A 23,733-nucleotide genomic window follows, 5' to 3' on the forward strand; every position below is an offset into this window, starting at 1 on the left:
TGTGTGTGTGTATTTGTGTGCTGTTACTGGAGCTTGAACTCAGCTTTCTACTCTCACTTAATTTTCCCTTCAGGGCTGGCACCCTACTCTACCACTTGAGCCACACCTATACTTCTGACTTTTTATAAAGTGTTTAATTGGAGATAAGAGCCTCTCAAATTTGTCTTCCCTGGAAGATTTAGATTGCAATCTTCAGATCTTAGTCTCCTGAGTAGCTAGGATTACAGGGGTAAGCCAACAGTGCCCAGCATGTCAAACAAACTTTTTAGAAGACCAACTATTGAATCTACGACTTCAATATGTTAGGCATATCTCTGAAAACCATGGCTTTTACCTCAGATATTTGAGGTAGTTTTGTTGGTTGAAATGATTGTAATAGACATTAATATAAAGCCTTCACTGATTTTGAATCAAGCTGATGAATCTTCTAGTCAAAATATAGAATGTAATTATAGTGTTTTGATTTTCCTGCCACCTCTTAGTTGGCCTGTGGTAACTTTTTGTCTTGCTGTAGTGATATTTGGCACACTTCCTATATCCTTAATTTAATAATCATTCAAGTTCTGTGAATTTTGGCAGACAGAAAAAAATATATATTTAAAGCCAGTCTGCATGTGTTGCAAACATTTTGAGAAACCAGTAAAGTTCAGTTATGTCTGGATTGGATGGGATGGACGGAAAAGGCAGAAGATACATTTTAGGATTTGGTGAAAGATAGTTTCTTTATGAATATCAAAATCTTCCCATCTTTTTATTCTTCTCTGGACATTGTTCTTGTCCCCTCATACTTCTCCTTTCCCTTTTGCCTTCTTCCTCTTTCATATTTTTGTTTGCTTTGTTTTGATTTTCTTTTCTCCTTTTCTTCCTTTTCTCTTTTCTGATGAAAGAAATGAGGAGAGGGAGAAAGTAACAAGCAAGGTAATTATTAGACTTTCTTCTTTTATTCTACTTTTTTTATTTGGCAGTTGTGTGTCTTGAACTCTGGGCCTGGGCACTATCCCTCAGCTCTTTAGCTCAAGGTTAGCGTCTGCCACTTGAGCCACAGTACCACTTTCGGTTTTCTGAGTGGTTTATTGGAATTAAGAGTCTCACAGACTTTTCCTGCCTAGACTGGCTTTGAATCATGATCCTCAGATCTCAGCCATCTGAGTAACTCGGATTATAGGCATGAGCCACCAGTACCTGGCCCTTTTCTTCTTATCCATACTACCTTCTGTTCATAATTTTCAGTTACAACAGTTTTTTAAGCCCTCTTTGTCAATACATATTTATAGTACAAAGACATGTTTCTAACTGGGGACTTTGGCTCCCATTAATTTCTATGCATCAGGCAGAAATCTTCTTGGGAAACTATACTGTTCTTGTCTTTCAAGTGAGGAAGACCCGAAAGGCAAATTGAAGATCAGGAGAAATCTGGAAGAGAAAAATAAAGGCTTCTTTAGGTCATGTATTGTAGATAATCCCTTCTGAATTTTTTTTTAGTCCTCTAACGATTTATTTTTATTAAAATATCTTTTTAAAAGCTTGTTTTAATTTCCTTTACTATGAATTTTAAAAATTCATTTACTTATTTGTTGTATTTATTATTATTATTATTATTATTTTATCTATCACAATACTAGGGATAGAACTCAGAGCCTTGCACATGCTAGGCAAATACTCTCCTACTGAGCTATATCCCTAGCTCCCAGAATATTTTTTAAATGCTTACCTCTAGGCCCAATAGTAAACTGGAGAAAATGTTCTTCAAAGGGTAAGGATCAGAGCTCTGAGAATGAGAGAAAACAACTGGGAAACTAGTGATCTAAAATTTGGAAGTAAACAAACATGGAGCTGAAGAAGACCTGGTAGGTCTGTCTCACTGAGAATCTGATATTGGGGTTGGAGGCATGGTTCAGATGGTAGAGACCTAGCCAATTAGTGAAAAGCAGCAGGTACTGAGTTTGAATCCCAGTCAAACTCAACTCAAAAAGCCAAGAAAAGAGATTTTTTTTTCTGTTCGTTGTGGGGCCTGAACTCTGGGCCCGGGCACTGGGCCTGAGCTCCTCAGCTCAAGACTAGCACTCTTCCACTTGAGCCACAACGCCACATACAGCTTTTTCTGCTTATGGAATCAAACCCAGGGTTTCATGCATGCAAGGTAAGCACTCTACCACTGAGCCACCTTCCCAGCCCCAGAAAAGAGAATTTTATATGAAAGGAAGTATGTGTGTGTGTTATGTGTATGTTGTGTATGCACATGTGTGTTATCTCTGTGTGTGAAGGAAGGAGGTGTGAAAGAATCAAGAAGAAACATGAGCAGCTGGTATTCATCCTCTTTGAGTGTTGACATGAGTCTTCACTTACTTTTAACTTGCTCTTGGTGTTCTATTTCCCAGATCCAGGTGATTGAGGATGACAGAGCCACCAGAGGGGGACAAGTTTATACCACCAACATCAGAGGCCAGGTCCCTCCGATAGTCACTACAGATTGTGTGATACAAGACCAAGGTATTTCTCTATTTTCTTTAGGATTCCCATTAGTATATGTTAGTTGTACATGTAGAATTGTCACTTTAGTTGGCAAGTCTAGACAGAACATGGTCAGAGTAAGGTCATGTTTGACAAGGCTTCACTTCAGAAGTGGTATGTAGTTACTTACTCTTGTACCCTTGCCATGTGCAGAGGTATTGATCGAGGTGATTGTCACCCAAAGGTTTTACGCATTCCTGTTTTTTTTTTGCCTCATTGTTTGACATCTTTTATTAAATCTAAATACCTGTCTAGCGTACGTACATTAAGACCCAATTTACTGAAAAATAATCATAGTAATTGAAACATCTATGTTATATCTTTAGTAGGACTCAGTGTCTTATAAGAAATGAACAGTGTCCCTAAAATACAGATGGAAGATTTTTACAGGTTCATACATAAAACATGTCATTGTCTACCTTTGTAAATATGTACATGTCTCAGGGAAAGTTTGTTTCTAATCAAGTTCTGCGTATGTCTCTTTGAATGTTCCAGGAAATGCTAGTCCTCGCTACATCCGGTGTACCACATACTGTTTCCCGTGCACATCAGACATGGCAAAGCAGGCTCAGATTCCACTAGCAGCTGTCATCAAACCCTTTGCCACCATTCCATCCAATGAGGTATGACTGCATGGCACAGATACAATCGTGTGCAGACTCCAAAATTCTTTTCTCATCTTTATTTCTTTTTTTTTTTTCTTTTTTGGGTCCAGTCATGGGGCCTGAACTCAGCCTGGGTGCTGTCCCTCAGCTCTTCAGCTCAAGGCTAGCACTCTACCACTTGAGCCACAGCGCCACTTCCGGCTTTTTTCTTTTTGCTTATGTGGTGCTGAGGAATCGAACCCATGGCCTCAGGCATGCAAGGCAATTGCTCTACCACTGAGCCACCTTCCCAGCCCTCATCTTTATTTCTTATACAGTTATTTGGTATTAGGAACAGGAAGTTGGAAGGTGGTTATATTATGCAAAAACATCTGGTCATCCAATTCACTGGAGCAGCATAAATCTCCTAAATTATGTTCTTTGGCATCTTGTCCACCAGTCATGGATGAACTGAGTCAATTTGTGATCTGTTGTAATGATGCAGATATACAGAAACTTCAGCAGGTCCTGTAGCATCAAACACATGATCTGTGGTGAAGCCTTTTTGCCCTAGGGGTGTGTGTGTGTGTGTGTGTATGTGTGTGTGTGTGTGTGTGTGTGTGTGTGTACAGTGAGAGAGAAAGTGGGGTGGGGAGAGGGAAAAGGAGAGATATTAGGGATTGAACCAGGGCCTTAGTTAACACTAGGCAAGTACTCTAGCACTTCAGTTTTGTCCTACCCGCCACCCCACCCCCCCCAGCCCTTTTTTTATATTTTGTTTTTAAGGTCTTCCTAACTTTTCTAAGGCTGGCATTGAACTTGAGATCCTTCCTGCCTCTGCCTCCTGAGTAAATGGGATTGTAGTGCATGCCTGTAATCCCAACTGGGTCAGAGTGCTGATAAATTGGATGTGAGGGACATGAGGTGGATGACCTAGTTTCTTCCATCCCTCCGTCCTGTCCACTCTAGAGGATACCATGTTTGTCTTCTCCAGAGGGTGCTGCAGTAAGATGCCATCTTAGTACCAGAGTCAACAATGAGAAAACACTGAGTCTGCTAACTCTTTCATCCTGGAGTTCCCAGCCCTCAGAACTTTGAGAACTATGTTTCTATTATTCACAGATGAAATAAAAGAAACACAAGATAGATAAATCTGCATATAGTTGACTTTGGAAAGATGGGCGCCACCATTTTAAATCTGCCGTGAGCATACCTTCCAGGTACAGCCTACTTCCAGTGCTGCCGTGCCTTTCCTAATGGTCCTGAGAGATGGATACTCATCCACACAGAGACACAGATATGGTAGCAGAGAAGCCAAACTGGAAATGAAGAAAGGCTTCACTTCCAGCCTGGGCTTTCACTGTCACCCACTGCATGTTCCCATCTGCTAGGCCGAACCACCCATGCTTCCCCTACACTCAGGCCAAAGCCCCAGTGGCTCCCCTCCCAACCTGACCCTTGGCCCTGTACCTACTGATCCTATGAGGAAGTCTATTCTAGATGCAGAGGAGGAGGCCAAGCACCCCCAGGATAAAGCAGGCCTGACCCCTTTTCTAGGCTGATGTGGGAGGGAAAGCAAAGTGCAGGGAGGGGGCTGGTACTGGGGTCTACTTTACGTTGACAGAGGGAGGGAAGACAGAAGGGAAAGATGGCAGCTTTCATACTGTGTGTGGGGTCTTCTCTCTCTCTCTCTTTTTGGACCTGGGCACTATTCCTGAGCTGCTTTTGCTCAAGGATAGTACTCTACCACTTGAGCCACAGCACCACTTCTGGCTTTTTCTGCTTATATGGTACTGAAGAATGGAACCCAGGGCTTCATGCATGCTAGGCAAGTACTGTTACCACTAAGCCACCTTACCAGCCCTCTCTTATCTCTTTATGAGCAGAGGGAATGCTGCCTCTCTTCTTTGGGGAGTCAAGGGAACAGCTTGTACAAGGCCTCAAGCTATCTCAAGATCAAGAACTGTATTTAGTTGATACTTACCTTTTTGATTTTAAACTTAACCCAATGCCTATGAACTCTTCTTTCAATTTTTTAAAATCACAAACATTTAATGAGGATGAAGTAGACTGATACGCACTGATAGAGATCTGCTGCATGCAATGCCCATGTGTGTTTTAGAGGATATTTTCAACATTTTAAGATATTTCAGACAGAAGCTTTGAAAGACATTTCCTAGTGAACACTTGTTTCTTCCACACTGAAGTTAATGCCCAGATACACTGTTCTATCACATGGCTACTCTTTTGCAGTCTGCATTCATTTCAGGTAAGTTGCAGATAGCAGTTCCCGCTAGCAAGTCTAGCAAACACATCATTAACTAATGTTCAGTATTTGCTTAGTTTCCATAGAGATTTCTATTTCCCTTTGAGGCAGAATTTATTCACAAAACATATATAGTTATAGATATAGGTACAGATAACTGGCTGGGCACTGTGGCTCACACCTGTAATCCTAGTTACTCAGATGGCTGAGATCTGAAATTGAAGTTTGAAGCCAGTGCTAGCTGGCTAAGGGACAACACCTAGGCCCTGAATTCAAGCCCCACTCTGTATTGATACCAAAACAAATCATGTGTGTGTGTGTGTGTGTGTGTGTGTAGTGAACCCAGGCCTTACATATAAAATGTACATGTCTTATTCCCTGACAAATTCCTTTGTAACCTAAACTCATACCAAAATCTAGAACCTCATAGTTACTCTAAATAGTCAACTCACACTCCTTCCTGGGCATTCCATACCTCACAGCCTCACTTTCCTTGCCAATTGCTGTTTTAATTTTATTTTTTAAAATACAATATTTCAAGCCAGGTGCTGGTAGCTCACACCTGTAATCCTAACTCAGGAGGCTGAGATCTGAGGATTGCATGAAAGACCATGAGACTCTTATCTCCAATTAAATACTAAAAAAGCTGGAAATGGAGCTGTAGCTCAGTTATAGTGCTAGCCTTGAGCAAAAGAGCTCAGGGACAGCACGCAGACCCTAAATTCAAGCCCTACTACTAAAAACAAAGCAAAACAAAACAAACTGACAAGATTCCAGGGGATTTAATGATAGGAGGGGTAGTCAGGACACCAGTAGGCTGGTTGTGTCAGACAGAGGATGACATCACTTTTGATTCAAAAACAAATTACATGTATACATAAAGACACACCTGGAATGTCATATACCAGAATGTCAACACTAGTATTCCTGACCAGTGTTTAAGTATTCTTCCCTTTATTTTTTGTATTTTCCCAAACACAGTTATTTCTGAAACAAATAAATAGTACTGAAGAGGGACAGTCATTATTAAATGCCAGGAGTTAGGAATGCAGGCAGGAGCCAGATGCCAGCAGTCAGGGTACGCAACGCTAGTCTGGGTGGTAAACTCCAGAAGTGCGACACAGTTTGTTCCCTCTCCCACGGTTCCTCCTATCCACATTTGATGTTCTGAAGAATTACACTTAATAGGACTCTATAAATCAAACAGACACAGCAGCACAACGCTACTAGCCAACTTGCTCTCATGTCCCTGCAGATGACACTGTTCTGTGCTGATACACTGCACAAGACACACTAAAATCAAGGGCTCCCTCCAAACCATAGACTGCTGTTTTTCCTGACCCCTGTTCCTTTGCCCGTCTCAGTACAGTGTTTTAATTGTTTTCCACACAGATTTGATTATTTCAGCAGGAATAAGTAGGGTGGTAGAGTATGCACTCTTGTCATGGTAACTTTTTTTTTTATAACTTCATGGTAACTTTTCTTTGCTCTGCATGTGTCAAAAACATTATGCACCAGTGATCTGTTTATTATTGGGAATACTATTTCATTGTAACGATGTGTCACTTACATAGTCTTTCATGATGGATAGCCGGGCTTTGTTTTCACCTTTTGGCTACTGTGAGTAAAGCAACTATGAACAACCCTAGCCTTTCCAGGACTTGTCTTCCTCTCTCTTGAGTTAGCATTATTTGTTTCTGTAATGTATACTGATATATAATATTATACATTACTTTTTATTTTTATTTATTTATTTATTTTTGCCGGTTGTGGGACTTAAACTCTGGGCCTGGGTGCTGTCCCTCAGCTCTTCAACTCAAGGCTAGCATTCTACCACTTGGGCCACAGTGCCATTTCCGGCTTTTTCTGCTTATGTGGTGCTGAGGAATTGAACCCAGGGCCTCATGCATGCAAGGCAAGCACTCTACCACTAAGCCACCTTCCCAGCCCCTCATTACTTTTTAGAGTCATTATTTTCACATAAGTAAGAAACAGGTAAAGTATAAAAAATTTGAAAGATGGAAAATATACAATGAAAAATAGGTCTTTTCCTATTATATATATATACTTGTATATGTGCATACATTTCTGCATATATATGATTTTTATACCTATGGGTATGCGTATATAAGCAGAAATGTATGCACGTATATAAGTATATATACACACATGTGTATAGAGACATAAATGTATACATACATACTACATGTATATGTGAATATATATATACACACACACTGTTTTACATACACACACACACATATATGTAATTTTTTGGTGGTGCTAAGATTTGAACTCAGAGTCTAATCGAGCTATATTTCATTCCTACCTTTGCCCTTTCCCATTTTCAGACATCTCTTCCCTGATTTTAGTGATACCCATTAGAAATAAAACAGTGGCCAAAGCATAACAATAGCTATATAAATGAAGATACAGTTTATGCATTGTTCTACACTGTCTTCTTCAAGTTCATTTGTCTAGTGCTCACTCAGTGCTTCTGTGTACAGAATAGGCCCCATTCTTTAAAACAGCTGTGAAGGACTGGGCACCCATGGCTCACACCTGTAATCCCAGCTACTAAGGAGGCTGAGATCTGAGGATCACAATTAAAGCCAGCCCAGGCAGACAAATCCATGAGATTCTTATGTCTAATTAATCAGCAAACAGCCAGAAGTAGAGGTGTGGCTCAAGTGGTAGAGCACCAGCCTTGAGCAGAAAAAAAAAAATGCCAAGCACGAGCCTGAGGCCCCGACTTCAAATCCCAGTACTGGCCCAAAAATAAAAATAAAAAACAAATAAGCCTAATTTAGTAATAAGAGTGCCATTGTTATAGGCATCTGTGTCGAGCTTTTGAGATGTCCACAGATATGAGAACATAGTAGCATTCATTGTATGAATAATAAGTGGAGGAAATCACTGCCGTATGGTAAATGAGTCTGGAAGGGGGCAGCCATTATTATGAATATCCTGGATTTGGGGGCAGTCACCCTCACTAGTGGTCTGGACAGGCAGTGAGCACAGCTTCTCTCTGGAGAGAGTGGCTACAAATGTCTTTCTTACTTCACGTGGCTCCTATGCTGTCTGCATGGTTTTGTAGTCCTCTGTTAACTTTCATAATCAAGAGGAGATAATCATTGTATCTTCAGAGAAAGCTGAAGCTTATATAAAATAACAAAATATCCTGGGCAGGGAATTTTTGTTGTGTATTAGAATTGTTGCTATGTAGGACTAATGCCCCAGAATAGTGTTCTTGTAGGACAAACCTTGCACATGGCAGTGAATTTGCCAAGTTTTCAAGTAGACACAAATAAAATCTCTCTTCCCTCCCCTACTTATGACCTGAGTCAAATATACAGAGAAGAGAACCAAACACTTAGTGACTGCTCACGTCTGAAAATAGACTCTTAAGTCTTCTTGATATAAGTTAGTATTAACAATGAAATTATTTGGTTAATCTATTCCCGAAAATCTCATTTTTAAGTTTTGTTTGTTGACAAAAGCTTTTGTTTATGTATGTATGTACATTTATGTATGTATGCATACATACATATGTATGTATGTATGTGTGTATGTATGTATGTCTTTGATGGTCCTGAGGCTTGAACTTAGGACCTAAGCACTGTCCCTGAGCCTTTGTGAGCTCAAGGTGAGCGCTCTACTCCTTGAGCCACAGCACTTCTTCAGGCTTTTTTGAGTAGTTTATTGGCTATAAGAGTCTTATGGGGACTTTTCCCAGGCTGCCTTTGAACTGCAATCCTCAAATCTCAGCCTCCTGAGTAACTAGCATTATAGGCATGAGCCACCAGTGCTGGGAGACAAAAGCCTTTCCCAAAGTGTGGATATGCATTCTATATGCATATCCGTATGCATACACACTTACGTATATTTCTTGTTACCTAAAGTTTTATTTTAAACAAATACCACCTCTTCTTTAGCCTAAAATTCTCCTTTTGTGAAAACTTACATTGCATTAAAGTCTTTGTGCTTTCCGAAGTAATAAACAGGTGAGGTTAGACCGATAACTTATTTTCAAAACTGACTTAGGGAGAAACTCTACTTGAGGAAGCAACGTGCTGTTCACCAGCCCTTGAACTCAGGATGACCTTGAGCTCTTGCTTGGCTCGTTTGCTCACAATTGAAGCTCTAGCACTTGAGCCATGCCTCTAATGCAGTATTTTGTTGGTTAATTGGAAATGAAGTCTGATGGACATTTCTGTACATGGTGGGCTACGATCTGTGATCCTATAGGTCTCAGCCTCCTAAGAAATGAGCTACCAGTGTGAGCTACTAGTGCCAGGCTTAACACACTTGCTGTTTCTAAAGCCTAACTCCTGACCAGTTATATGCATTGTGACAGAGCTCTTTATTCAGACCATTTCTACAGAAAGTGCTTCCTTTTTTCTTGGAACTTCAAGAGTAGAATTACTCTGAACATACTGTGTTTAAGAAGTGTTACTGGTTGTTGCTGCACCTGTAATCTAGCTACTCAGGAGGCTGAGATCTGAGGATTGTGGTTCAAAACCAGCCCAGGCAGGAAATTCTGTGAGACTCTTACCACAATTAACCACCAAAGAAATAGAACTGGGCTCAAGTGGTGGAGGGCTAGCCTTGAGCAAAAATCTCAGGGGCAGTTCCTGGGCCCTGAGTTCAAGTCCCAGGATAGGAAAAAAGAAGCATCATTATCTGTTTTATGGCAGGATCTCCTTGAACAAAGACTTTCTCTGCTTAAAGACATACTTTCACTTTTCATTGTTGAAATAGACTTAGAAAAGTCAAGGAGAGTGAAACACATATAACAGCACCAGGAAGAAGTTCCCCAAGGGCATACTTTAAAACAAAAACAAAAAAACCCTTAAGTACTGACATACTTAACTAGATATAAACCTGTAGATACATTACACTATTACATTAATTTGCCAGAGTATAATTAAGGTTTTCTTCTTATTATTATTTTAATTATGTTCAGCCTCTTATCGCCATTTTAGATACAAAGAAACTGAGGTGCATTTTAACAAAGCCTCACAGATAGGTGCAAACAGTAAGTCCTCTTTTGCAATCCAGTGTTCACTGTTGCATGTGAGTTTTTGGTACACGGAAGGACTATGATTCCTACAATGGTTGGCAATGATGGGGGTTTGTTAACTCAAGCAGGTTGGCTCTGAGGACAAAGTTGAGTAAAAGCTTAAAAAGAAGAAAAAGAAACTGAGGTTCAGAGTTTGTCAGCTTGTTGGGGTCAGCAGCTACATGGTAGAGCTAGAATCCAGATCCAGGTGGTCTGCTTTCAGAGTTCTTCACTTTAATCTTTAATCAGCTCTGCTTCCCATCACCTCTAAATTTGCAGCCCTCTGGGCCTTGCTCACATTTTTCCTGGGGCACCTCAGAAAACTCACAAACCTCACATGTGTAAAAACAGAATTCTGGTCTCTATATCACATTGAATCATCCACATGTCAATAAATGGTTCAAATGTTTATCTAATCACTTAAATTAGAAATAAAAATGAAACAAGTAATAGAAAATAAAAGGATGACTGGATTTAAGTATTCATAATATACTCAAGGTAATGTTTTAAAGTGTCTCTCAAAGGCAAATGAATTTCATGGATACTGTTCTCATGAATGACCTTAAATGACTTGTTTCTTTTCATATTAGTAAAATGTTCAGCTTTGAGTCCTTATCTGACTAATATTATAGTCTTCATTGTAGCATTAAAAACAACAACAACAACAACAGAAAAACTTTCTAGCTGGGCACTGATGGCTCCTAACTACTCAGGAGATTGAAATCTAAAAATCAAGGTTCAAAGCCAGCCTTGGCAAATCTAAAAGACTCTTAATTTCCATCTAGTCAGCAAAAAGCTAGCAGTTGAGATGTGGCTCAAGTGGTAGAGTACCAACCTTGTGTTAAAAGCCATGGCAGAGTACCAGGCCCTGCATTCAACCCCCCACCCCCCGTTCCCTGCCAAACCTTACTGAAGAATATCCTGATTTGGTATCTACTAAAATAATTTATTTAGTGCACTTTTTCAAAGTTTGTTCCACTGTTTTGACAGATCCTTTCTAAGTATTGCCATTGTGTTAGCAACGAGCTATAAATATAAACTTTCCTGAGCAGTAATCGCAGGAGAATGTCCTCAGTGAGCACTTGCCATGGGGTGTGAGCTGCTTCCAAGGGCAGACTTGTGTCATCTGTGTTTAACCAATCCTTCTTCTTGTATAAATTTTAATCCTTAAATGTTTGAAGTGGAATCCATTCCCACATTTAATATAATTAACTCCAGAAGTTAAAGAGATAGTGATGATGCTGTTCTTTTTTTTTTCATTAAGTTGCATTTTTATTTTGGAGGCTGTATTTTAAGAAGGGAGAAATTCAAGTAGGATCAGGTGGATTTCGAGTACAAAAGGATTGAAGAGTGTAACTAACTTAATGGTGCATTTTTCTCCCTCTGACATAGGAAAGCTTTATACTTCATACAAATGCACACATGCGGTGATATCTACATTTAATGATAGCATGTGTAAACCAGATGGTCAAAGCTTTTACTCCATCTTCAGCTAGACTTGGGAATACCTGTGTGTTTTTTTAGAAATGGATGGATATAATAATCACAGCAACATTGAATTGGTAGTGGTAAACTCTTATCCAAAGCTATAATTTTTTACCTGATTGTGAATTCCTACATACTTTGTGTTAGAAACTGAACTGGACTTCAGGGAAGTGAAAGGAAACTGCAGTTTTAAATCAGGGCTTTGTGCTTTCTTGGCTGGTGCTCTGCTGCATGAGCCTTGTCTCCAGCCCAGCTTTTTTTTTTTGAAGTGGAATCTAGTGGATTTTCCTGTTCATTCTGTCCTTGAACTGTAGTTCTCCAGATCTCAGCCTCCTGCACAGCTAGGATGGCAGGTTTGAGCCACAAGCTCCCCACCAAGCTAGTTATTCTTTGGCAAGGATTTATAGGTGATTTGCATATGAATTTACATATAAAATTTCCAATGTGAAGAAGGCTGTAATTAGGATAGCTTCATTCTCAGGAGTTTTGTTTGGCTCAGACTTTTACCTAAAATGTCTTAATAAAGAAAACAAATTGTTCTATTCACTACCATTTCCATTCTTTACTCTTCATGAGGGTTCACATTAAAATAGACTAAGTATGAAGAAAACCTGTTGGGAAGACAGAGGAATAGATGTCAAAAATTTGATCAATAAAGTTAACGTAAAATGAAAAGACTGTCATGGCGAAAGCCACTGCCAGCCTTCATCCTGGAATGGCTGGGCATGCCTGTGGCTTTCAGCTAGTCTTGCTTGGATGAGTTAATGTCATTCTGGTAGAATTGGTAACTTCAGTTTAGTACATCAAAGAGGAAACTTCTGTCTCATTGCAGTGGTTTATGTCACAGTGACCTTGTGTTATCTACCCCACTAGGACGATAGTAGCTTGAGAAATAAGCATTATCCTACTTTGAGAGATGATGAAAATAAAGGTCTGGGCTGTCAGAACCATTCAGCTAACAGGTGGTGTGGCTAGAATGCAAGAATTCCAGTGCCAAGATCTTCTAGCTCCACCAGCTGCAGATGTGCTTGCCTGAGTTTTATTGGGTTCCACATGGAAAGTGGCATTCCTTTTTTTTTTTTCTTGCTGGCTATCGCATCAGCAATGGGATTTTTCACTACTGCAAGTTTGTGAGTTATCTTGAAATGTGACTATCTGAAACTGGTTTTATTTTCTTTGTCTTTTGAGATTAAGCTCCTGCTTAGTAGTCCTTGAAGAGAAAGAAGGCACCATTGAGAACCAAGCATTGAGAGAGCATATAGTAGAGGCCTTAGTTGAATAAAGGAGCCCTCCTCCACCCATTCACCCCCACTTCCCCTCCCCCCCCCCCCCCCCTCATGCTCGCTCTCCTCAAGAGCCTGCTGCACTTGCCTGTCACTCTCTTTTAGTGTGTATTAATTACATCTGGGGCCTTCACTATGGTATGTCAGATGTTTATAACCTCCCTGTTACTGCAATATTTTTAAACCATTAGCTAAAAAATGTGAAAAATAAAATAGAAACAGTATAGGAAGGAAAATCTTGGAGAGAGTCAAGGAAGGGATGTCATTGTCCAAAAAAATAAATGTTCTCATTACCTGACTCATGAAACTGTAATCCTGTGTACATCACCTGTATAATAACAATAAAAATTAAATGAATAAAAATTCAAAGAAGTAAAAGGATGGTGACGCAGCACTTAAAGTACCTTTGTGGTATAAAGTTATTGGGAACTGAGCCATGTCCCTTCTAGCATTTGGTCACTCTAGTTGCAACTCTGTGAGAAAGGGCTGTGGGGAAGTAGGCAACTGCAAACTGTGTCCGCTTTTAGAACTGTGTAATAAAACGAGAGCAGACAGACGGACATGGTCACATATGTCAGAGCAAAGGTTCTTAGAATTTCTGTTTTAAGTTCCAGTTCAGAAGCCAAACACCCAGAGCTGATTTTCTCAGCCACAGAATTGTTCGTGTAGCTCTCCCATTTTTATTTTAAATGAAGAATAACTTTAGAAGAAACAAGAATTTTAAAAAAGGCCAGTACTGCCAGGTGCTTATGGCTCGTGCCCATAATCCTAGCTACTCTTGAGGATGTCAGTTTGAAGCCAACTAGGGCAAGGAAGTCTGTGAGATTCTGATCTCCAATCAGAGAAAGTAAAAAGTGGGTCTGTGGCTCAAGTGGTAGACAACTAACTTTCACAAAAGAAGCTCAGGGACAGTGCCCAAGCTTTGACTGAGTCTAAGTTCTAAGACTGGTACACACATGAAAACCCCTCACAAGATTCTGCCATACTTTAATTTTCAGTGAATGTAAGTGGCAATTGGTTGAATGGAATCTGTGATATAAACCCAGAGGCTAAACTCCAGAGAATCCTCTACAGAGGGACTAGTTCAGAGCCTTTTAGCTACCATTCCATTGTTTAATTCTAAGACCTGAATTTTCTGTTGTTTGTTTTGGTGCTGGTACTGCGGCTTGAACTCATGGCCTAGGTGCTATGCCTTAGCTTTTTCCACTCCAGGCTAGCACTCTGCCTACCACTTGAGCCACAGCTCCATTTCCACATTTTAACATTTCAAGACCAGGGACATGTCTTTGTAAGCAGGACTTCTCAGCATTGTGCCAGATTTACTCAGCAGCTTTGGAATCTCTTGCACCTCATGGAATTTCGGAATCTCTCAGAACTGTTTTCACCTTGCTTCCTGCTGCTGGCTTCATCAACACTGTGTGGTTGTTTAGGCAGTGTGAGGGCCGCAGACGTGTGTCTCCTGGGAGAAAGCTAAGTATTGTGGAGTTTGATATGTGAGCATTTCCTAAGTATCCCATATTCACCGAGTAAACAACTTTAAATTAATCAACTAAATTCTATTTTTAAAATTTAGGGAATGTAGGAATAAAAGAAAAGCCTATCTAAGCTTCACATTTATAACCATCTCTGGAGATGTTTGCCACAAGTTTGCCTGGAGTGTCCGTTCTTTTGAAGTGATTATTGTCAGGGATGTACGAGTGCTAAAAGAGCCTAAAAGACTAAATCTGGAAAATGGTTGTGCTAAATAATATTCAAGTGTGGGCTGGGAAGGTGGCTCAGTGGTAGAGCACTTGCCTTGCATGCATGAGGCCCTGGGTTCGACTCCTCAGCACCACATAAGCAAAAAGAAAAAAGCCAGAAGTGGTCCTATGGCTCAAGTGGTAGAGCATTAACCTTGAGCTGAAGAGCTGAGGGACAGCGCCCAGGCCCAGAGTTCAGGCCCCATGACAGACAAAAAAGGAAAAATAATAATAATATTCAAGTGTACTTATCTATCCTTACCTATATGTAGAAATCCACTAGCACTTTGAGGACAAGTAATTTGGTGGGACTTGTCACAGAGTTCTAAGTCCAAACATGTATTGGGCATTCTTCCTGCAATATAAAGGCTGTCTTTGAGACAGGAAGGTTACAAATAAATAGGGAAGGCCCTTACAAGCCTGAAACCTGCATTTTTAATAATTTATTTGTTTACTATCCTTAAACAGTTGTGCAAAGGGCCTTCAATTTAATATGATGTCAGTTTATGAGTGCAATGCATTATGATGTGTGCCGCCCCTTTGATCATTCTCTACCATATCTCCCCGTCCCACCCATCCTCTCAATTTTCCTAGTTCCATTTTGACATGTGTGCATTGAATATTATGACTGCATTCATTTGCCCTTCCCCGCTCTGTTTGCCTACTCCTTGCGCACTTACCTCAGCTCCCCCCTCCAATACATGTTCCTGCTTTCTGGTATTCATTTTGTTACCCTGTACGTTTGTTGCTCAAAGGGCTTTCACTATTAAAATCTTCCCCTTCATATACCATACTTCAGCGAATACATTTGTACACATATACATGTTTATATATATGCACATAACCCAGTATATGTTTACATATACGTTTATAATGTAGATCTAACGTCTATGTATGCCTCTTTGAGCCTGACTTACTTCACTTAACATAATTTTTTTCCAGGTCAATCCATTTCCCTGTAAAAGACAGAGTATCATTCTTTTCCATGGAGTTTCATCTCCCCATGCAGCCATCTGCCATTTACTTAAGTTTCCACGTTCTGTATCAATGAAAATAACCTTCTTTCCACACATGCGTTTCTAATGGAGACTTGCCCACAGGGGAACTGGCATGCATTGTCCTTGCTGTTAGGATTGCAGTTAAAGACAGCTGTGCTGGCTCCAGGAACAGTTGCTTAAGGAATTTCCTCGACAGTACATTTTTCTCTAGGTTTAGCTTAGGTTTCACATTTCATTTTCTCCCTCTGTTGGTTTTTCTCAATATCATCTCACTGTCAGATGTATATAGTATTATGCATGTGTAAGTGTTGGTAGATGTGTGTGTGTGTTGCACAGGTATGTAGTATTTTTACATGCATACCTATGTGCAGGGAAGTGTATGAGTGAGCTATGTACAAAGAGAGGATCTGAATCCTTATCATTTGAGGAAATAAGACCATCATTAACTGACCAAGTAAAATAAAAAATCAAGTAAAATAGAAGAAACCTAATAATAAAGTAAAGTGCATGTCACTCACCTTCCTCCATCTTAGCCAAACTATGGCCTTGCAGTGAGCATGTAATACAGGAATGAGATTCCAGGTTTGAGTTTCTGCTTCCCCATGCTTTCTGGTTCTTTATAGATCATATAACTTTTCATCTAAATACTGCAAACATGTAATTTCTCCTGTATCACTTCCTCCTTTGGCAGGAAAACGATACAAAAGATGGGTTAACTAATTTTTATCCATTTTCTTACGGTGAGTTAATGGACCACCTTCTTTCATTGCAATTCATGACTGATTTATACCGAAAATACAAATATATTTTAGATGTTTTTAAATTAGATTTTTTTAATTAAAACTTTTGTTAAATATCTGTTTTTTCTCCTTAGTGATGAAATTTACTTATTTGTAATTTTTTTTATTGTTTTAATATATAGGTGGCAGAGAGGGCACAGTAACATAAGTCAAGTAAAGAGAACATTTCTTTTTGGACAATGTCATCCCTTCTCTTGCTCCCTCCCAGTTTTTCCCTCTCATCCCTCCCACAAATTTTATAATTCATTTTCAACATAGTGTTGGATTTTTTATTTTATTATCTTTAAGTAGCTGTACAATGAGGTTTCAATTCAGCATGTTAGTTTATGAGTATAATGCTTTTGTGTCTGTGTGACTAGGGCTTGAACTTGGGGCCTGGGCTCTTTCCTTGAGATGTTTTGCTCAAGGCTAGTGCTCTACCACTTGAACCATAGCTCCACTTCCAGGTTTTGGAGGTTAAATAGGGATAAAAGTCTCATGGATTTTTCTACCCAGTTTGGCATTGAATCATGATTCTCAGCTTCCTAAGTAGCTAAGATTATAGGCATGAGCCACCAGCACCCAGCAAATGCATTTTGATCAGTGTCACTCCATCCATCATTCTCTCCCATTTGTTTCAGTCCAACTTTTAAAAAACCTTACTGTTGATAGTGACTTTGTCTGTGTACTCAAGTCAAATGAACTTAGTCAAAAGATGGCTGTCTGCTTCCCTGGCACTGGCCCAGCAAGCCCAAATGGCTATGTCCTGGCATGGCTACTCACCAGTGTGTTACATGATAGCTTCATTGCAGACCACCTGCATAGCTCTCCTCTCTTTCCCTGTCCTGCAGACACTTTGTAGAAAACATTTCAAATGCGCGAGGGTAAGTTATATCCCCAAGAGGTATGATCTGTCATTTGAGTTCTGTTACACCTCTTATCAGAATATGTTTTTTGACCATATGCTCACAGTTGAATTTTTTTTTTTATGATGACCATTCTTCCTGGGGTAAGAAGGAATCTCAGTGTTGTTTTGGTTTGTATTTCCTTTATGGCCAGAGATGTCAAGCATGTGGTGTTTATCAAGCAGGCCCATTTTGGTTGCTCAATACAGGTTGTAGATGATCTTTTACACATACCCATTTCCATGTGTCTGCTTCCATTCTGTGGTTAATCCAAGTTACACATTACTTACTTGTGTGACGTTTCAGAAGCCAAGGGCTGCTCCTATCCCCTGAGCCTCTCAGGGATGGTGTGGTGGAGGTTCCATTGCCGTTGCGGGAGAGCATGGTCTGACACTGACTGTGGCTCTCAGTCAGTTGGACAACTGTGTGCCCTTTGTCCCAGCTTCTTATTTGAAATCTTCTCACCTGACTTGAAGGTTGATCATGAGGAAACCTTTGTCTTCTACAGCTCTGCTGAGATATTTCCTCTACTTAGTAAAGTAGAAGATAACTGATGTGCAGGCAGCAAGACAGTTTCAGGACACTAGCTTATTGACTTCTTTCTTAGAGACTCTCACTCCCCCTTCTTGAATAATTAGAGTTACAGGTATGAGCCACCCTGGCCTAACTTACCTGGAGACTTGTAATGGAAAAAATAGCTAGAATTGTGTGTTGAAAATGTAGAATTTGTATGCTTTAAAAATCCTCCAGTCTTCAAAGAGAGGGGGGAGGAAAAGGCAGAGAGAGAAAAGTGGGAAGAGAGACTTTTAGCATGCACAGTAGGAGAGGAGAGATGGGGACATGGCAGTGTTATCACCCTCATATCAGCCTGGTTTACTGGCGAGTGGATTTGCTGCTCCAACAGGAGATAGATGGTTGCGGAAGACCATCACCTCCTCATGGCAGTGTGCTGCCAAACAGCATGACTCAGCAGATGTCATCGTGTCCTCTCAGTAGCTCCGCCATTGCTAGTGTTCAGGGCAGCCTCCCCCACCCAGCCTCCTGGTGCCCTTTGCTTCAAGTGGCCATGTGGCTTGGAGGCTGACCCAGCAGTGTCTCTGTTCTGCATAGAGAAGGGGAGGAAAGTTGAAAGAAGAAAAGAAACTTTTTAAAATAAATTCCTGTCTGTTACTTTAGTAGATCTAGCACATCCTTTAATTTCTTCCTTCCTTCTTCTATCTTTCTCTTTCTCTCTCTTCTTTTTCTTTCTATCTTTCTGTCTTTCTCTTCTCTTTTTCTTTCTCTATCTCTTCTTTGCTCTCTCCTTCCCTCCCTTCGTTCCTCTCTTTCTTTCTTTCTCTCTTTTCTTTCTTTTTTTTTTTCTTTTTTGTGGGACTTTGATTCAGGACCTGGTATTGTCCCTGAACTTTTTTTTTTCAGTTGTGGGGCCTGAACTCTGGGCATGGGCACTGTCCCTCAGCTCTTCAGCTCAAGGCGAGCACTCTAACACTTTGAGCCACAGCACCACCTCCAGCTTTTTCTGCTTATGTGGTGCTGAGGAATCGAACTCAGGGCCTCATGCATGCTAGACAAGCACTCTGATACTGAGCCACCTTCCCAGGCCCCCTGAGCTTTTTTTGCTCAAGGCTAGATTGAATTTTCCTACTAAGAGCCAGGCCTCTATTTCCAGTTTTTGGATAGTTAATTGGAGATAAGAGTGTCATGGACTTTCCTGCCTGGGCTGGTTTTGAACCTGAGATATCAGCCTCCCAAGTAACTTGGATTACATGCATGAACCACCAGTTCCTGGACAAACTTTAATTTCTATAAAATTTATGTATGCATTAGTAGCCTTGCATTTCTTATTTGATTTCACTTTTAGAATTTTTTTAAACCCTTAATCAAAGATGGATTTGTTTTAAGGAAAGTTTAGGTTTCTCAGTTTTGTGATAATAGGTGCTGTAAGTTAAATTTAACAATTATTAAAGTTACATAAACTGGACAGAGCAGAGTTATCTTGCGTATTTTATAATCCATGAAAGCTTTGTTTTAATTTTTGGTTGCTCAGCGCCACCTACTGGTTGTATGTTAGTAAGCACTTTCACAGTTTTGACTTCAAGATTTGATACTTAACCACTGAGAAAATCTATAGTCAGGTTTATGCATTCAGAATCTTTTTTGAGACAGGATCTTCTCATGTCACCCTGGCTTGTCTAGAACGTGTGATCATCTTTCTGCTGCTTTCCTGATGCTGGGATCACAGGCATGAGCCATCTCACCAACCTGGATATTTAGAGTTTTCTTTAAAATGGAGTAGTCAAAACAAAAACCCATACCTTGCAAACTTTATGATATTCTTAGGGATGGGTCATCCTATATTATGCTTCATTTTCTTGGAGCATCTGCTTTTGTTTTGGAAATCCAATATGGATAAGTTTAGCATTGCCTTTCTAAGCTAAAAATAACCCTAGTAAGTGATACATGGGAAAGTATTCTGTCTATGTGCACTCTGTTCTCTCAGTCCTGCATTGTGTCATTGTCTTCCTGCTCCACTGCCTGGCAAACCACACAGACAGGCCACGTGCCCAGCTCCTGTGGTACCTGACAGGGTACTGGCATGTTGAAATAAGAAAATATACAGAATTTTATGAGTAGCATCAAGATGCTAAGTGATACTAATTGGTACCTTTTTAACATGGGAAATAATCAAGAGTTGTTTTTTTTTTTAACATTGGCATCCTTTGGCTAGTGGGTAGATAGTATTTTTGCTTGTCGTCCAAAATGTATAATAGCAATGGTCAAGGTACTTGTTTTATATGAATTAAAAAGAGACATTTTACAGGAAAATGAATGGAGATCACTATGTTGAAGAAATAAACTCAGGACAAAATTTTCATGTTTTCACTCATGTAGAACCTAGACCTTAATAATAATAATAATAAATGTGATTGGAAAAGGGGAACTGATTGTTGGGGGAAAACAATGGGAGGAGAAAAGGAGAGGGTAAGGGGGTAAATAGAGTCGTTAGAGACCGCGCGCGCGCATGTGCGCGCACACACGTGTGTGTGTGTGTATGAAAATGCATAATGAATTGCACTAAAAAATGTTTTTAAAAAAATTGAATAGGAAGCTGGGTGCCAATAGCTCCTACCTATAATCCTAGCTACTCAGAAGGCTAGGGTCTGAAGATCATGGTTTGAAATCAGCCTTGACAGACAAACACATGAGACTCCTATCTCCAGTTAACCAGCAAAAGCTGGGAGTAGAGCTGTGGCTCAAGCTGTAGATCACCAACCGGTAGCAAAAAAAGCTAAGGAACAGTGTACAGGCCCTGAGTTCAAGTTGCAGTACTACTGCAAAAAAAATAAAGATGTGGAGGGAAGTAGTTGAGAAAGGAGTGTGTGTGGAAGGAGTGCATTGGCTTGATGGGGGAATGTTGTCTGAATTCATAGGGTCGTCAGCACAACCCATTGTGCAATCCGGTCATATTAATTAAATATGAAAACAAACATTTTAATAGGAATTGGTGCCAGTCTAGCACATGGCACTCCCTTGTTTATCCAGCAACATAGGGTTCAAAATTACTTTTCTTCTTAGTTTATCTCAGACATGGTCCATAATTGCTAGAACTAAGAATAGCCAGCTGAGGGCTTGGAGCCAGCTTCTCTATCGTTTCCTTCTTCCATTTATAAAAGAAGACCAGAAAAGAAAGCTGGCAGGGATATTTTAGAGGCTGAAGATTAAAGCCCATTTTTAAACAAAGCATTTAAAACCTGAAAATACTTCTCAAGTAAATAGGATATTAAGAAAACAACTTAGGGCATTTTTGTTGCTGTTGTCTTTTGGAAAGTAACTCGAGGGTGTTCTTTTTTTTTTTTTAAATGCTATATTCACTTAGATTGAAGACAGAAGCAAAGTAAACTTAGCTGTTTACAAGCTCTTGCACAGTCCTGCCGAGCAGATAAGCAGACATCTGGAGAGAGAGGGAAAAAAATGCTTGATTGTTTTCGGCATGAGAGAAGAAACATTAGCAGTGTAGTTTAGAAACCCTTGCCCTGTTGCCCCCAAACAAAATGTAAACAATTAAAAAGCTTTTAACATTCTTTACTGTCACATTGATGGTCTGATTACCTTCCTTACCTATCTATCATCTGCTTTCCAAGAGTGAAAACTGAAAAAAAATTGTATGTGTACTTAATCACCTAGATATCACTGCAACTTGACTGCCGCTGGTTGCTGGACATTTATTTTCAGTTCTACAAGTTGGACTATGTCAGCGTTGGAAGGCTTAGGCATTACTGGCTGACAGTCATGGTAATTTTAGGTCTGCCTTTGAGCAAATAATAGTAATAGAATCAAAGGCAAATTTTGTCCCATGAAACTGACTTATGTAAGAAATAATTGCATCCTATTTGAGGTCTCAAGTATCTCAGGGAATTGATCATAGTCTTTGAACTCTGAAAACAAAAGGATGAGAATAGGTGATGTGGCTGGAGTGAACATAGTTTAGCTTTTGAAGGTATCTTCTGAACTGAGGAGGACGGAGGTGGAGTCCTTACAGAAACCACAAGCAGACTCGACCGCTGGACTCTGCTCCAAAACAGACCCCTGACCCGACACGTCTGCAGTCATTTTATGCTTCTGATCTTCTGATATCTCCCTTCATTTTCCTAAGAATCTCTTTCTCTCTTTTTTTATCTGTATTTTTTTTGCTTTCCTCAGACCATTTATTTCTATTTTTTATTATTTTAAAATGATATACAGAGGGGTTACAGTTACATAAGTCAGGTTAATGAGTTCATTTCTTTTTAGACAATGTCACCCCTTCCCTCTCTCTCTCCATTTTTTCCTCCCATCCCTTCTTACCCACAGACCATTTTTTTGTTATGTTTTATTATCTTTTTTTAAATCTTGGAGCATATTTTTATTGTGATTATATAGATTTCACAGTATTGTGAGATAGTGATACTTAGTTAAAGTCACAAATACATTCTAACCTTCATGGGGCAAATTGTCTTTATCATGGTCTATAAAGCTAGTGAATTCTATGAGCTTTGACAATACAGCTATTTCTTCCACATCAGGTGATATGTACATTTATTTCCTTTTGCTTAGTATCAGTGTCTTTAAATAGTGGTTGAAATGGGTTATCATTTCAATATGCCACTTTATGAGGATAATGCATCGTGGTCAGTATTACCCCTTCCATCATTTTCCCCCTTCCTCAGGCCATTTCTCATTATTACAAGCTAAAGAGAGTGAACACTGCCACTTTATATCTTTCACACAAAAGTTTGTATACACAACTATACATGGATACATGAGCTAGTGTATGCAAAGTTACATGGATTCTTGGCATGTTTACAAATCTACTCTGCCTCTCAGCTTTCAACTGCTAGAAGTTGTGTAAGTCTTCTGAAGGGTAGAGCTTCTGTCTTCTATATTATCTTTGTTTTTAGTTTTTTATTTTTATTTTTTTGGTACTGGTCCAGAGCCTTGGCCTCAGGACATAGGTGATGCCCCTGAGCTTTTGTTTTTCTGCTTTTTTTCCTTCCTCAAGGCTGATACTCAAATCACTTGAGCCACAGTTCCACTTCTGGCTTTTTGGTAGTTTATTAGAGATAAGAATCTCAGGGACTTTCCTGCCTGGGCTGGCTTCAAACCACAATCCTCAGCTTTCTTAGTAGCTAGAGTTACAGATGTGAGCCACCAGCACCCAGACTAGGTTGTAATAGTGTTCTGTATTAACTAATAAAGTTCACTTTGAATGCCGGATGCTGGTGGCTCATGCCTGTAATCCTTGCTCAGGAGACTGAGATCTGAGAATCATGGTTCAGAGCCAACCCAGGCAGGAAAGTCCGTGAGGCACTTATCTCCAATTAATAACCAGAAAACTGGAAGTAGCACTGTGTCTCAAAATGGTAGGGCACTGGCATTGGGTAGAAGAACTCAGGGACAGCACTCAGGCCCTGAATTCAAGCTATACGACCAACAGAAAAATTTTAAAAAATAAAAAAGAAAGTTCACTTTAAAAAACATAAACCCGGGGCTGGGAAGGTGTCTCAGTGGTAGAGCGCTTGCCTTGCATGCATGAGGCCCTGGGTTCGATTCCTCAGCACCACATAAGCAGAAAAAGCCAGAA

General features: G+C 39.9%; 1 protein-coding gene across 1 annotated transcript in view; it reads left to right on the top strand.

The window, feature by feature from the left end:
- Sec24d (SEC24 family member D) overlaps positions 1-23,733 on the top strand; it is a 103,799-nt gene that overhangs the window by 40,369 nt on the left and 39,697 nt on the right. Inside the window, exons 5-6 of the mRNA XM_013023733.1 lie at positions 2,379-2,490; positions 3,007-3,134. Of these exons, the coding sequence (XP_012879187.1) occupies positions 2,379-2,490; positions 3,007-3,134 (240 nt within the window). The remainder of the gene's footprint in view (positions 1-2,378; positions 2,491-3,006; positions 3,135-23,733) is intronic.

This window comes from Dipodomys ordii, unplaced genomic scaffold (assembly GCF_000151885.1).
Source record: "Dipodomys ordii isolate 6190 unplaced genomic scaffold, Dord_2.0 Scaffold70, whole genome shotgun sequence".
NCBI classification, from domain to species: domain Eukaryota; kingdom Metazoa; phylum Chordata; class Mammalia; order Rodentia; family Heteromyidae; genus Dipodomys; species Dipodomys ordii.